The following is a 15,970-nucleotide window of genomic DNA, read 5'->3' as shown; positions in this document are numbered from 1 at the left end:
CTTATGAATATGCGCAATAGCATGCTAGTATTTGCGGTAAACACAATAAGGGGTTTTTCTTAATTTTAAAATAATTAAGTTATATAAAAAAATTTAATTGCAGTTTTAATCTTCTCGTTTTTACCAATTTATGAAATTAGTTCTCTTATTTTAAGAGTCGATAATTTTAGTATTTTATTATGATTTTTTTTATTAAAAAATGACAACATAATATATTTTAAATGACATGAAATAAGATGTCATGAAACAAAATGATTTATATCTATAAAATGACAATAAAACTCTTTAAAAACTTCAGTTTTAATTTTAGAAATTAGTTATTTTTATAATTTAATTAATGACATGAATAATTAACGCATCTAGATGATTTTATATCATGAGATCGTATATCACGTTATTTATAATGAGTCACATCATCATTTTTAAATTAAAAAATCATAGAGATACCCTAATTATCGGTCCAATTCTCTGCGCGGTCCATAATATGTTGTATGCTATAAAATGGTTATGTAGTTATATATTCCAACAACAGTTGCTGTGGTGTAGTGGTTATCACGTCAGTCTTACACACTGAAGGTCTCCAGTTCGATCCTGGGCAGCAACAAAATTAATTTTTTTTTTCTCCCATATTTTATTTGTTACATTTTGAAGCTTCATTTCATGTAAGAACAAGGTCTTTGAGCACGTAAACACACGCATATAAGAAATGTCAATTTTAACCATGTTTATTGATATCCAACAGAGGCCTAAAATATTGCTTTCAAAGAAATTCAAAGACTTTTTTTAATAAAAGATAATAATTGATCATTGAATTAAGACATACTAGAAAAAACTATAGGTTCATTTTCTTATGCTCATCATGTTCATGTCAAATGAATTGCCAAAAAAAAAATATCTTTCACCACCATAAAGTAGAACATTACAAACATTGGGGATACCAAAAAACCAAACAAAATGTTAAAAAATAAGCAACAATGTCCACATCAGGTAAAGTCTCCATCTCGAGTCCCTCCTCGTACGCACCTTGTGGCAAAGTCACATGGCTACTGCGCAAAGCTTGAATGAAGTATGAACATTTATCAACATAATTCATAAGATGGATATGCACCTTGAATTTATCAACTTATGCAAGTTGTTGATTCCCAATTGTACATTTAGCTAATGGGACTTTGGAACATATTAATACTAATTAGTTAGCAAGAACATTCACTTTCACTTTAGCTGTAACATCTGGGTGAAGCTTTAACTCTGCAATATATTCTCCTGTTTCCCGGATTTCAGGAAGATTAACAATTCTCTTGTCCACCTCCCTAAAAAAAATCACAAAATCATTATGAAATTAATCAATTAGACTACAAAGTACAAAACAAGTGTGAACTTAGAGAAACTGAAGTAGAAATACAAATCATCAATTGGTCCTTCAGAACATTTGGTCGCGTGAACTAAGATGACCATTTCAAGCAAAGGAACCAAGTTTGGAGAATTTTGAAAATGTTTTGTGAATTTCTTATAGTTTTTTGAAAATTGCATACACTGGACACATCCCAATGAATTTGTAGAATTATGGAAGGAACACTTACACCTATGAAGTTTGCTTTTGTAGTATTTTGTGATAACAATTGGTAAGGGAAAAGAGGAAAGAGTAAAATGACATCGTAGTTAATACTGAAATGCACCATTGAATATTAACAGATTAAGCAAATCATCAGATAAAAACATTAAGCTTATTCCCTCCAAAATAATAGGAATTTCTCTCAACGAAGTATTAGTTATTGATAAATTAAATTGCATACTCAATCCAAAACAATACTTCACTATTATTTCTGGTAAAAATCAACGCAATAAGCATACAGCTAGTTGGAACAAAATAACTTACTGAAATTTGTTTTGTCCCAAACTTTAGAAACTAAGCGTATTAACACACAACAACAAAAATTATAAACTGGAGTGTTATAGGATAATACTCAGTCAAGGAAGATCTACAATGCTGACAAAGAAAAGATTTATGTGCATCAGAAAGATGAATGATACCTTTGAAGTTGTGCCTTGATTATGTCAACAAGATCTTGAGGCGTCACACTAAACAACAAGCAAACATTAGACAAAATCATACATAGGCACAAAGTGACATCTTGTAATTGGGAAGAGCATATTTTAGTTTTACCTTCCAAAGATTTGTTTTCCTTTACCGCCTTTACGCTTCACCTTGAAAGCCCCAACAGTTTCAAAAATTAAAGCAAGTTGCTGTGCCTCTTCTTTTACCTAGAGACATGTAAACTTAGTTAGCCTTATATGTATTCAAATATAAGTAAGAGAAAAAAGTTCACTGAAATAATTCAGGAGGAAGAATGAAAAGGAATGCAAAATAGTTATGGAATAACTCTTGAAAGTAATTCACATTCTGCATTAACTAATTGTTATGAGCTTATAGCTCTTCATGCAAGGTTATTTAAAACTTAGCAGCAGAGCCTATTAACATTCTTTTCCTATTGAATTATCTTACTCCTAGTCACTTATTACAATTTTCACTGCATATTACCGTAAACGTTGTAATACCAACACTTCAGATTGAAGCCTAAAGACGTGCTCGTGCCCAAGTGTCTGACACTCGTGAGACATTGACACATAGTTATATACAATTATTCTATTTTGTCAAATTATTATGTGTCTTTGTTTCTGTGTTCGTGTCATGTGTAACATTGGGTTCTATATTAATGGTTCATAACCAGAAGACAAAGTTTGCCAAAGACATGATTATGGAACAATGAAAAATTACCCGTCTTTTCTCAGCCTCGATTCTTTCTTCCTCTATCTTCATTTCCCTGAAAAGAGGAAGTTAAAATGAAAAGGTCTAAAGAAAATACAAGGAAAACACAACTAAAAGCTGTAACAAACATGCTTTTTCTTTATGTAATGCGTATGTTTTCTTGACAAAGTTTATTCTTGATGATACCTCAATGGCCTATTGTTACTTTGTTAGAAGAGCAAACCCTTCTCTAAAGATAAGGGATAAATAATTCATACAAAAAACACAAACAATTGATCACCGAGTTCGACTAATTGTTACTACGTCTCCGACGTGGCTGCAGCAGTTTTTCCATTATGCAATTATTAGGATTACAGTACAAAGCAGTCAATATTATGAGCAAATGAGTCATATTGAACAAATATAGTGTACCCTTAACAGGTAAATTATCCAAATAACCTAACCTACTAATTTATACTACTTAGAGGGTAATGTAAATTAAATTATGGAGGGATTAAATGATACAAATAATGAAAATTACTTGAGTATATCAGGAGTTACAAGTTGAGCCTTGCCACTTGGAAAAAGGAAATTTCTGAAATACCCAACCCTCACATCAAGAAGTTCCCCTTTCTTTCCAACATCAACAATATCTTCCTTCAGAATTATCTGATTTCACAAAATAGCAAACAAACTTAGTATAAATAATAAATATGACTAAACTATGTATGAAAATGTTTGATTTTATAGTGTAGATGTAACTAACCTTTCGAGTTTTCTTTGTCTTCTTCTGAGCGAAAATTGTAAAACTCAAATTTTTGTTGGAAAATTGAGAACAAGTCTTCAAGTTAGGGGTGAAAGTGCGTTGCAATGGAAGAAGAGAAGAGGTTGAGGAGAGAGAAGATAGCGTTGATGATGAAGCCATTGTTGTTTTGAAAACTCAGTACACAAAATGTGTTTCTTTGTTCTGTTTTGCTTTCTTATCTCTTCACCACCGTTAACTCCCCCGAACATCATCATAAAATAATAAGATAACTATTAATGAAAATATTTAAATTTAATCCTAACTACTTTTAACCTTATGAATATAAATCACTGTGATAAAAATATTAATCTCAAAATAATAATTTAAAAGATTAATTTTCATACAATTTTAATATAACTTTTTTACAGTATTTACATGTCTCAGTTACAAACTTTAAAATTATTCATGATGATGAATTCAAAAAAAAAATCATAATAAAAGTTTTAGTATTGTCAATGAATGGTGTTTTTATTTTATTTTATTGAATTACACGATAAAAAAAACTTATATCCAATATATATAACTTTTTTTACTGGAAAAGTGTATGAGTTAAATTCATAATATAATGTAAAAGAAATCAGAGAAATAAAGCACATCCATTCCTCTAACTTAATTTAAATTTAAAATAAGTAATTTATCATTTTTCTTGTTAAGTTATCTTTTTAGTTAAAAAATATCAATAATATTAAAAAAAATATGTTTAAATATTTGATTTGTTTTTACAAATTCGCGTCTTTGTCACTTTTGTCTTGTAAGTTTTATGTGGCAAACGAAGAAGTAACGTGACAAATAAATAAATTAAAAAATTAAATTAATTAATTAAAATAAAATAGAGAAAAGAAATAAACAAAAATTGAAGCTGTTATATGTTAGTTCCTCGATCCAAAATCATAAATAAGGCTGAGAATTAGGATTATCTCCTCATTTCTCTATCATTGCATCACCGTTACCAAATCACCAATATCGAATTACTATTATTGCATTACCAACAAAAAATAACAAATATAAGGGGTCTACAAACAACAAAATATTAAACTTAGTAAATGTAAACTATAACTATAAAGAATAAATTTAAGACAATTACTCACATCCCAAACGAAGATATCTCTAAAATTGTCGTTTAAGATTTTCATCAGTGTTAGAGATGAATACATGCATTATTTTCCTACACTTACATTCTGACAATTGAAAACAAATTGAATTTATTGCAGACCAAGATGATGCCTTAGTTGAACGAAGAAGAAGATGAAAATTCGAAGATGATGGTGACGCGATGATGGTGATTTGAAGATGGTGAAAGGAGGAGAGAACCCTAAACTCCAAACATATTTCTGATTTTAGATAAAAGGAATAAAACATAACACCTTCAACTTTCTTTCATTTTTTTTGTCACATAAGTTTTTTTTTAAGAGCAACTAATGACAATGATGATTTTAAAACTAAGTTAAACTTACAACGTTTAAATTGAAAGAAAAAAAACTTACAAAAATTAAAATAAGAAAAATACAAACTTACATGAACAAATAAGATATTTAAGTATTTTTTTTATCTATGTTACCAAAAGTTTAACTTAACAATTCAATTTTTTTTACATAAACCAAACTTTTAAATTTATCAAGATAACATCTAATGAAATATACATAATCTAATCCATCAAAATTAATATTATCATTATTTGTTTTATCTGAAATTACGATCATCTTTTTTTGTCAATAAAGTCTAATTATCATATTGAATGATGAAATATATTTTTTATAGTATTTCATTCAATGATTATATACAAAATTTGTAAATTAAATGACTAATTTTGCCAAAAAAATTATAATTAGTTTCAACCGCTCACATATTTTAAAAATATTGTCTAGGTTAATTGATTTAACCATGAATTGGTATTTTCAATGACTCAATTATTTGAGAAATTTAATTATAGTTTCGTATAGGTTCGTGTAATTTAAAATCGGTAAAAATATGTTTTGGAGATTTTGTCAAGTTGATGTTTTGATTCCACTTTTAAAGTATAAAATGTTGGATTTAAGTTAACCAAACCACTGAACTACTCTTTCAAAAATAAATAAAATTATTCTTTAGTGATTGACTCACCTGATTAATAAACATCACTAAAAGAGGAATTGAGCATTCAAGTTTGAATTCTAATAAAAATAATAATATTTTATAGTGCTTTACTTATCCTTAGGTTTAATTTTTCTTTCCATAAAAAATACATAAAATAAAATTTTGTTTTACTATCCTCTTTAAAGTATGATATGTTTTCCTGTAGCAACTTTTAAATAAAAAACGTAAATTTATTTATTTAAATTGATAGAAATTAAATCGATTGAAAAAATAATATAATTCAAATTCGTTAAAATTGAAAAAGATAAATTTATGAACAAACCTATAATATTCACATTAATAGTATAAAACAGTAAAATATCTATAAATATGATAAAAGTGAAGTATATGAAATATCAATGTCTTCAGAGTTGTAATATTGTCGATGAACAACTCTTTGATTGAATTTGCATAAAATCAAAGTTAATATGTGGATCCAATTGGATGCACATTACCGGATCTTGTGCTTAGTGTAAACTTCTTGGCAAATTAGTAAGAAAATTAAGGAAAACTTCATAAAATTCTATGATTAAGAAGTGAAAGAAAATACACAAATGGAATGAAACGAGAAGTGATAAAAACGATTGCCATATTCAAGATAAATGATAAGATCTAGTGATGAATTGTCACAAGAGTAATAATGTTTTTGATAAGGTTCATGAAAGAACCTTGAGAAGCAATTCTAGCTCTCTCTTATCAATCAATGATTGAAATTCTACTTTGATTAAAACTTCTCAAATGAACTTCAACAAATGTATTGAAGTGACTTCTTCTCCAACCTTCCAATGTTCTCAACCTTCAAATATGACTAGAATAGCCAATCGAAAGGTGTAAAATACACGTCTGAATTAGTCAATCCAAAGTGTATTTAAAGACTTTTGAAAATATTAAGGGTGAAACAAAAAGCTCAGAAGTATTTACATTAAGCATAAAGACTAGCAAGATTGAGCTAAACCCAACAATGAAAACTCATAGCAACACACCAATAGTAAACATGAAGCAATATACAACTCCAAAATACAAACAATCTAAACGTAAAACTAAATATTATTACAATAAACAAATAAACAAAGGAACATTATAAATAGGGGTGTAAGTGGACAAAATAAATCCAATCAACCTGGACGTCCAAACCAAACCAACCTGAAAATTACCTGTTATTTTTGGTTCGGGTAAAAAGCCAAACCAAACGAATGTAAACTAAAGATTATTAGTTCGGATATTTGATTTTAGTTTTAAAAACCAATAAAAACCGAACCAAACCAACACTATTCATATTTTTTAATATATATTTATTTTTTACATAAAAATTTGGTCCAATAAGACAACCTTTTTTTATACAACAATCAGACTCATCATCCATTAAGGCCAATTCCAAACCCTAGTGATATCCTCACACAAACATAGTCCGTAACAACCTTCCATTCATTCACGCTCACTAGCATCGACAGTCTCGTATCATCCTCCTTAGTTCTCACCTCGCCGCCCACAACCCACTCGTCGAAGTTGCACCGCCCGCATTGCCGCCTTTCACACCACTCTCTATTTCTCGCCTCGCCGCCAAAATCCATGACCATTTCTCTCATTGCTTTTTGTTTCTCTCACAACTTCTTCATTTTCCCTCTCTCGACTGTTTCTCATCGTCGTAACCTCGTCTCAGATTTTTACTTTCACAATTTGTTTCTCTCCATTGAGGTATAAGTATGACTATATTGAATTTTGTTTCACTAAGAAGTATGACACTGATAAGAGTGAAGATATGTTGAAAACATTAAAAGATCTTGTCAAAAAATTATTTGAGCATTATGTGATGAAATTTCCCAGTCCTAGTGATGAAAGTGAGTCTAGTAGTGTAGCCTCAAGAATTGGTACACAAGCTAACACAAGTCAGTTTGTTGATGATGTTGAATGGGGTATTGCATTTAGATTGAGTGTAAAGAAAAAACAAACAAATGTGCAAAAGAGTGAGTTGAATATGTATATTGAGGTTGATGTTGAAGATAGAAAAAATTATTTTCATATGTTACAGTGGTGGAAAGAGAAATCTAAAATATATTATATCCTTTCCCGCTTGACTAGAGATATATTGGCTATTCCATTGTCTACAATGTCATGTGAATCTGCATTTAGTACATAAGGTTGTGTATGATTCATTTTGTAGTAGTTCGAGTTCCACTTCTGTTGAAGCTTTTATTTGTACCTAAAATTGGATAAGAAAACCAAAGAAAATTGATTTAAGAACACAAATGGATGAAGTGCAACAACTTGAAGCAGTTATGAAAGTTGATTTGTAACTCAACTCTCATTTTGGTTCACTTTGTTATTATATTTCATTATATTATCAAACTAATTTATTGTGGATTGTATGTTTCAATTTTTAGAAATTGTTGGATTAGATATTACTAGTGTTGAAGTTAATACATATGACATGACATGAATGAAGAATGCTATCTAAGGTTATATTTAATTTGATATGTTCAAATTGGAAATAAATTTCATATTATAATTTATAATTGTTTATTTTTTTTTTATTCCACATTTTTATCATTCAAGTGGACTGTTACTGCCTACTTTGGATTGTTGTTATTTTGCATTGTAATTTAAATTCTCATTTAGAATCTAGTCAACTAAATTATGGTTTAATTTGGCACACTACTGCTTGTTTTGTATTTTAATTTGGGTTGTTATTGCATTATGTTATTTCAAATTATGTTTTAAGGGGACAAAATTATGTAATGCTACTGCATATTTTGTTTTAGTCTTTTAGAGAATTAAATTATTAGTTTGTAGTTATTGCAAATTCTATTTTAGATGAAGAAATTAAAATGACTGTTGCACTTGTATATTCTTTTTTTATTCTGCCAAAAAATAGAAATGTTTATCGTTTGTTTTTTGAAATCTAATCACCTGAACCGAACCAACCCGTATATTAGTTTGGTTTGATCCAATTATAAAAAACAAGTAAAACCGAACCAAACCAACCCGTGCAAATTTCATTGATTTGGATTAATTTTTCGCAGAAAACCAAACCGACCGACCTATTACAAATCTAATTATAAGAAAAATTGTCTTCAAATTTAGTATGGATACATCATGTTGGTCCTTATTACAACTTGGACAAAACAAATATTACAACAAAATAAAAAACCAAAACGATGATGTACTAATACGACAAATAAAATAATATTATATAACACAACAAAATAAAAAACACGAAAGAAAAATTAAATATTAAAGTATTTGTTGACAAAAAGATATTTAATAGTTGAGGAAAGGAAACACATGGATTTTTAAAAGAGGGACTAAAACATAATTTTGAGAATTTTTGGAGGAGAAAAATATATTTCACTAAAAACCCAAAAAAAAAATTATAATGATAATCATTGAATAGCTAATGAGTAGAAATATAAGAATTGACTAAAAAAAATAATTAGAGTTTTAATTACTAAACATTAATACAGTAAAAAAGCTTTATATGTCACTATTATACTTTTAAAATATCTCTGCAAATATTTAGATATTACATATGTTTAAAAATGTGTATCGTGAATACATAGTAAATAAACTCTAAACTTATACGATTGAAGACTAATAGTAATTATAGGAGGCAAAAATAATATAGTTGAATAATTGTATCAAACTTCCTCTCAAAAGAAAAACTGCATCAAACTTAAGTTGAATAATTAAAAAAATCAAAATTACTCTTAGTAAGCACTCTCAAATAACAAACAAAAAATTACCCCCTTAAAACAAAACTGTAATCTTTCAATTGTATTTGATCATTAACATCAAGGTAGATCTGAATTCTGTTGATGAAAATGAAAATGGATATATACACATATTGACATACATGTGATATTTGTCCTCAACTCTATCATTTACAGTTTACAAAAAGTCATTAAAAACCTTTGGAACAATACTATGTTCAATCGATATCGGCGTGCACATAATCGACGAAAACAAAATTGTTTTGCAGTCGGTTAATGGCAAAAGCTAAGGCTGCGCTGACAAGCGCAAGTCCAGCCAAAACTACGCGCAGTTGAGTATCCGATGGAATCCCAGAAGTCGCGCAAAACACAACTGTTGCACCAGTTAGGATTTTCTGCCATGTTTGGAATCCCTCGTATGCTCCTTTACAAGATGAGCACTTTAGTGTGTGCTGTTCAAATCTATCCAACATCTACAAGAAAACAAACACAAATTATCATCAAAGTTGTGTTTTATTCTTTGTTTTGTGGACAATGCGAATGTTCCGACCTCAAGTCAAGTCAGCTGCACTGTTTTTCTGAGGCATTGCCCTCACGGTTGTCTTTTAAAGATGCCTCAATGAGTTTAAAAGGGTGTGTTTATAAACTACTCTTAATTTCGATTCTCAAATAATTAAGATTTTTGGGTGTACTGAAATATGATCAAAATTAAATAACTTCATCAAATTTCTATACCTGACGTTTTGATAGTACGGTTGAAGGCAACGGCTGACTGCTCTTGCTGAACCATTCTGGCTGGCCATTTCCGTGTCGCCTCAGCCAATTTCTAAACGCCAACACAAAACGATCAGCCTGTGTTGGTGTGAAGGTGAGGCTCGTGTACTGTTTGTTAATGTCGCCGCCTTGCTCGGTTTCTGAGAGAAAAACTTTCTCTTGACCTTGAAGGACAATCATGTCTCCATCATACACCTTGTTTGAAGTCCAATGTTCATACCATCTAGGAACAACCTGAGATATGAACAAGAAAATCATTAGAATTTGCTTGTTCCTGGAAATATTTTATCCACTAGAAAATCTTAGGAATAAAAATGTTTTGAATAGAAAGAAACATAACATTCTTCAATGAGAATAGTGAATAATTGCTGTCAAGTTATGGCTAAAATTATAATTGCTGTCAAGTTTAAGCAGAACTGAAAATTCATGTGCTTTGATCAAAGAAAATGGAAACAAAAGCATTGAACATAGAAATCTTACTTGCCACCAGGCCGGCCCTGGCACGGTGAACTGAAAAAAATTCCGAGCACTGCAAACAATGGAACGAGTCTTACCGGGTGCCATGGGGACATTGAAGGAACATATCCATACAACCCATTTCTGGTCACCAACTATTGGGAGTTTGGTATCAATCTCAACCCTGAAATAATAGTGCTTAGTTTATTACTGAGCTTCACCAGCAACAAATGAAAAAAAGAAAACGGTAGCAGTTTAGCATATAAGCATAAAGTAATCGTAATTTGAAATGCATTTTGAAATATACTCATCCTGTTCATTTTTATTTGTCGTTTTTATAGAAATTTGTTACTATTTATCTATCGGCTGCAAAGTCGAAGTGACACTAACTATTGTTTTGTCCATGAGTGCGGTTCTTTTAAGGCCATGTACATAAAATTCATATAGAAGTCCATCAAATAATGTACATGTGGAGGAAAAACCAGAATTTATATATAAATTACTTTAATGCAAAGGTCGCCGGTGGCTTACTTGTTTATATAATAACATGGTGCAACAAATTTGGAACTGATCCGCGGGTTCCCTTCATTAGCTCCCGAGAAGCCCCACGAACCACGCGAATCCATCTTGAATGGAATAGGCTTGGCTCTATCTCTCCTTCCTGTAACCTATGGAGTGGAGATCATATTTATGGTAGTGATTTGGATAATCCTAACAAACAGAACTAAATAATGCATAACGGTGTGCAAAATGAAAAGAAATGTCGACAATCAATCTATAGATTTTACAATGGTCTATGAGGTGTCAGCTCAGTTAAGAGTTTGACCTTATAACTTAAGAGATGAAGTTCAAATTCTATTTGAGACGGTTGTAAAATGACTATTAGTGCCACTTTAATTAATAATAATTGTCCCTTCCTCAACTTTTTAATAATTTTTTATTTATATATTTAATAAATCTAGAGAGGAGTTTGATCACAGTGGTTTAAAATATGCTGAGCAAGCAGCAGTTCCAATGAGTGAAGACATAAAAAAATGGAACCAACCAAAAGGCTCTCCTTAACAATTTTTGGACCACATAACATCACTAAGTATATTTAATTTAACAAAATCCACTTACATCAATATCAGAATAAAATATTATCAACAAGCATACTGTTGGAAAATAAAAAATCCTGCACACCTAGAAGTCAAGTTGAAATGGGTCACTGCTCATTAGTACCTTGTGATGAGCGAAATCAATGTGAGAAGGATCAGAGACATTCTCCATGAGAGTATCGTAGCCGTAGAACAGATCGCGCTGAATGTTCACCGTGGCATACTCTGGTTTTCCAAAGTCATCAGGCAACCTAACAAACACAATTCATAATTAGGGCATTTGACACGAAGTATTCTCACAAATTTAGGTCATTTTGACCCGTGCGGGACTAATATTCACTCGGATGATTAGGTCACAGCTTAAGATTTTTTGCCTCTCCACAAGAGTGTGTTTCACAAGTTCAACACTGGTTAACCAACTCAGTCACACTCATTGCTTTAATCACAACAAGTTTAATAAACATAAATAATTTAACGAATAGAATTAATTAAAACTAAAGACATAATTAAACTAATCATTACATTGGAGGCTTAGAGGCATTTGCTTTCTCCCAACCATTCTCATCAGGCCAAACAAAGAGCAAACCCTGAGACACAATGGTAGGAAACCTAGTGGCACATGCTCTAGGAGACCGGACAGCACGCGCTTCGGGACCTTCAGGTGAAGCCTGAGGGATCACAACACAAGTTCCACAGCCATCAAAAGACCATCCATGATAAGAACACTGCAAATTTCCACCTTCATCTATCCTTCCTTCCTGCAAAATCCAGACAAAATCCTCTTTATTCCATGTTCCTCTAACAACTGCAATTTATAGCCTGTTTGGATCGGCTTATTTAACTTCATCTACCAACATAAACACTCGTGAGACCGTTTGAATGAGCATATCACATGTCAATAAGCTGCTCTCAATTTATTTCCATAAATCCTCCAATATAGCTTATGAAAACGACTTTTAGTTTATATACATTAAATTTATCTATCGACTTAAGCACTTGCGAATCTGTTTGGTAGAGCTTATGAAATCAATTTATGACATGTACATGAAATATTTTCAGCTTATGCTAACCAAAACAGCTTATAACTTATATTAAAATATATTCACTTTATTTTGTATTTTGTGATAAAAATAGCTTATACATAATAAACACTTATAAGATACACACGTATGCTATAATTAATTAATAAATAAATTAAACTGTTTATTGAAAAGAGGAATCTTCAACAAAAGAAATTGCACTTACAGATAAAGGGGCAAGACGGTGAGGACATTTATCATCAAAAGCAACCCATTGAGAATTGGAATTATCAAACCAAATCACAATTTCACGACCCAGAAGCTGAAACGGTGTTGGCAAACGAGGGTTCAGATCTTCGATTAACGAAACTGGGTACCAATGATCCCTCCATGAAAACTCCGAAGACGAACTCTCATCACCAAATTCATCATCAATTTCGTTCCTTTCAGCTTCTGGGTACGATTGGTTGGGTTCAGCTGTTGTGGGTGGTGCTGCAACGCTTCTAACCGTTACGGAAAAGTTCCTTCTGTTTCTGGGTCTTGTTGATTTTGTCAAAAATTGTGACTTTTTTGTGAAGGAAGAAAAGAGAAATGGTTTTGGAGGTTTGTTTCTTGGTGAAGAAAGTGTTGTTGTTGTTGCTAAGGCTGAAATTGTGTGTGACAGTGCCATCAATGGTGTTTTTATTTTTATTGTTTTGAGTTTTGAGATGTTAATTGTGGAAGATTTTTTATATATGTATATTGAGATTCAAATGAAATGTTACAAAGAAAAAAACATGAATTGTTTGAGTCGTGCAAGTTACAAATGTTTCTCATATTTTGTTTTCGGTTTTCAGACAAAATGTTTGTTCAACAGTGTCACTGTCGGATCAATTTTTTTTCTTCGTCTATTTTCTCAGTTCAATGAATCAATTACTACTTGTTGTTAATGTTAGTTGACGTTAAACTCGTATTTAATCAAAAAGTATTACTGAAAATTTGTGTTTAAGGAGTTACTAATCACAGTATGTGGTAACATAAATGATAGAACTTTGGAATTGTAGGAAAGTCATTGAAGATAATTTGTGAAATTATTATTGTCAAAGTTTGTTCTAATGTTTCACACTCTATTTTTTTTATAAAAAAAAATTATAAATTTCACAATAACTAATTTATACAAATGATAGTTTAACAATTTACTTAAATGACATATTTTTCTCTTTAATTTTTATTTCTCATGAAAAATAAAGTGAAAGACTAACGTGGCTTAACCATGCACAACTTTGAAGAGTCATCAAAGGTTGATGCCAAGTAGCACAAATACGTTTTAGTACTCGTGGACAAGGAGTTGGGTGCATGAGGTATAATATAGACAATCGAACCATTATATTTAAATATAAACAGAAAAAATTGTTAATAAAAATTGTTAAATAAATGATAAATATATTTTATTTTATTTTATTATTTTTACTAATATTTTATATTAAAAGGAGTATCTACCGAATGAATACTTCTAGAAAATAGTGGGAACAACAAAACTATAGATGGTTAACACTTATGGGTCATGTGAAATTGTTGGCATCGTCTCAACATGTCATGTTCGAATTTTTTTCCACTTTGGTTGCCAATTTCGTCTAATTATTATTGTTGATGTTTAGAGACTAAAAATTAACTGGAAGAAGAAAATTTTATTAACTTAAGCAAAATGACTACTCATAGCCTTTACAAAACAGAAAGAAAATAACATATGATATTTTTTAAGTTTATAACGTGGTGATTATAATTTAAAACTAAACAAATTTTATCTTATTCAAAAAATATATTCTCCTAGATATTAGTACTTATTAAATAAAACAAACACTATTTCAAACAAATAATATCTAACAGTCCCTCCCTTAAGCTAATGCATATGCATTTAGCCTAATTTAGTAACATCAGGCACTCCAAGCATGCCACAAAGCTTCTCAAAAAAGATTATGAGAAAATAGAACAAAAAGAGTATTATGTAAAAAAATATATACGCATTAAAATGTAGTAATAAGTATAAAGTCAATCGTATGTTAACCGTTAATCATTTATGATCTATATGATGCACCAAATAATATATTAAAATTAATATGTTAATCAATAACTCATTGAAATTTACATCTTTCTAATTACTACATTATTTAAAAGAAATACTAATTGCTCAACATTCATTACTCTCTCAAATGTTCGACCGAAAAATAAATCAATCTCTCAAATTTGCAGTTAGGATTCATAAAACCAAAAATAATAATATTTTCAAATAAACTCATAGTGAAGACTATTCTACAAACAAAACCCATAAATTATATTTAGTATTAAAAATCTTAAAAGTATTTTAATAAATATTAATGTATGTAATTATCTATTGTAAAAAATCAGATTAATCATGCTCTTTTTTTATGTGAACACAAATAATTTTTTAATCTAAATATTAAACATTAATTTTTTATCTATAAATGACACAGTTCTTAATCTCCAGAATACACATTAATAACACTACTATGAAGCTGAATATGGACAATCTTCTTTGTTTTTTGGAGAGTCACTATAGTTTCATGTTGTAGATTAGATCAAATATGCTTGCAAAAACAATAGTCTAACTAATAACAATCAAGGTTTTGAGAAAAATGAGCAAATAAAAGGTTTTCTTTTGAGTTAATAAAGTGAGATTGTGAAAATTCATAGTTTTCTCATGTCAATGACGGGTCTGCTATTCAAAAGCTAATTGCATAAGGTGTGTGAAAATGGTTATAAGAAGAAGAAAAAAATATTGACAATTTAAACAGTTACAAATTTAGAATTGGAGAAGGCACAGTAGTGCAATGCAATAATAAAAATTATTAACCAAAATATAAAGACAAAGTAAATATTGAAGTTTCAATTTTATTTTTAATAAGACACTAATTATATAGCAAAATTAATAGTGAGATGTCAGCATCCTAATTTATGGGACTGTTTTAATAAAATTGTATATAAAAAATGGAGTATAAATACTTTAAAAGATAACTATAAAACATTTTATAGATCTCGTTAAAAATGAGCAATTTTTTCATCAAAGATACTATATAATATTCAATTGAAGGAAATTAAATAATTGTAGAAACAAAAAATATGGGATGTATAGACATTAAATATTTATTATTATTCATCCGAGAAAATTTAGAGAGTTATATGTGCTACAGTTAAAGAGATATGTGTTACACTATTTGACTCTATGTGTCTAAAAATGAGGTGAGACATATAGTATA

At 29.8% G+C, this 15,970-nt stretch overlaps 2 protein-coding genes and 1 non-coding gene across 3 annotated transcripts; 1 reads left to right on the top strand and 2 right to left on the bottom strand.

Moving 5' to 3' along the window:
- The first annotated feature begins 531 nt into the window (after positions 1–531).
- TRNAV-UAC (transfer RNA valine (anticodon UAC)) lies at positions 532–604 on the top strand. The gene has a single exon. It is a non-coding gene; the product is annotated as a tRNA-Val (tRNA).
- A 216-nt stretch (positions 605–820) lies between these two features.
- On the bottom strand, positions 821–3,759 carry LOC101512971 (large ribosomal subunit protein bL9c). The gene is made up of 6 exons (XM_004506023.4): positions 3,513–3,759; positions 3,288–3,415; positions 2,777–2,822; positions 2,165–2,262; positions 2,032–2,079; positions 821–1,310 (listed from the first exon to the last, which is right to left on the bottom strand). The coding sequence occupies exons 1-6, from the start codon at positions 3,669–3,671 to the stop codon at positions 1,190–1,192; spliced, it is 600 nt and encodes a 199-aa protein (XP_004506080.1). The 5' UTR covers positions 3,672–3,759; the 3' UTR covers positions 821–1,189.
- Positions 3,760–9,385: 5,626 nt separating this feature from the next.
- LOC101513298 (pheophorbide a oxygenase, chloroplastic) lies at positions 9,386–13,509 on the bottom strand. Its single transcript, XM_004506024.4, has 7 exons — positions 12,943–13,509; positions 12,220–12,455; positions 11,822–11,948; positions 11,132–11,268; positions 10,625–10,784; positions 10,106–10,378; positions 9,386–9,843 (listed from the first exon to the last, which is right to left on the bottom strand). The coding sequence occupies exons 1-7, from the start codon at positions 13,384–13,386 to the stop codon at positions 9,589–9,591; spliced, it is 1,632 nt and encodes a 543-aa protein (XP_004506081.1). The 5' UTR covers positions 13,387–13,509; the 3' UTR covers positions 9,386–9,588.
- Between the last annotated feature and the right edge of the window lie 2,461 nt (positions 13,510–15,970).

The sequence above is a fragment of the Cicer arietinum genome, chromosome 6, assembly GCF_000331145.2.
Source record: "Cicer arietinum cultivar CDC Frontier isolate Library 1 chromosome 6, Cicar.CDCFrontier_v2.0, whole genome shotgun sequence".
In the NCBI taxonomy this organism is placed as follows: domain Eukaryota; kingdom Viridiplantae; phylum Streptophyta; class Magnoliopsida; order Fabales; family Fabaceae; genus Cicer; species Cicer arietinum.
This window is presented reverse-complemented; position numbering and strand designations above follow the sequence as displayed.

Bases quoted from the DNA above. Each gene is read 5' to 3' on its own strand.
- LOC101513298 (XM_004506024.4), bottom strand. From the start codon at position 13,386: ATGGCACTGTCACACACAATTTCAGCCTTAGCAACAACAACAACACTT. The intron at 10,785-11,131 runs GTAAGCCACCGG...CTATTATTTCAG, and splicing joins CCATGTTATTATATAAACAA to GGTTGAGATTGATACCAAAC. The intron at 9,844-10,105 runs GTATAGAAATTT...GTTTTCTTGTAG, and splicing joins CCGTACTATCAAAACGTCAG to ATGTTGGATAGATTTGAACA.
- LOC101512971 (XM_004506023.4), bottom strand. From the start codon at position 3,671: ATGGCTTCATCATCAACGCTATCTTCTCTCTCCTCAACCTCTTCTCTT. The intron at 2,263-2,776 runs GTAATTTTTCAT...ACATGTCTCTAG, and splicing joins TCGAGGCTGAGAAAAGACGG to GTAAAAGAAGAGGCACAGCA. The intron at 2,080-2,164 runs GTAAAACTAAAA...CTTGTTGTTTAG, and splicing joins GGAAAACAAATCTTTGGAAG to TGTGACGCCTCAAGATCTTG.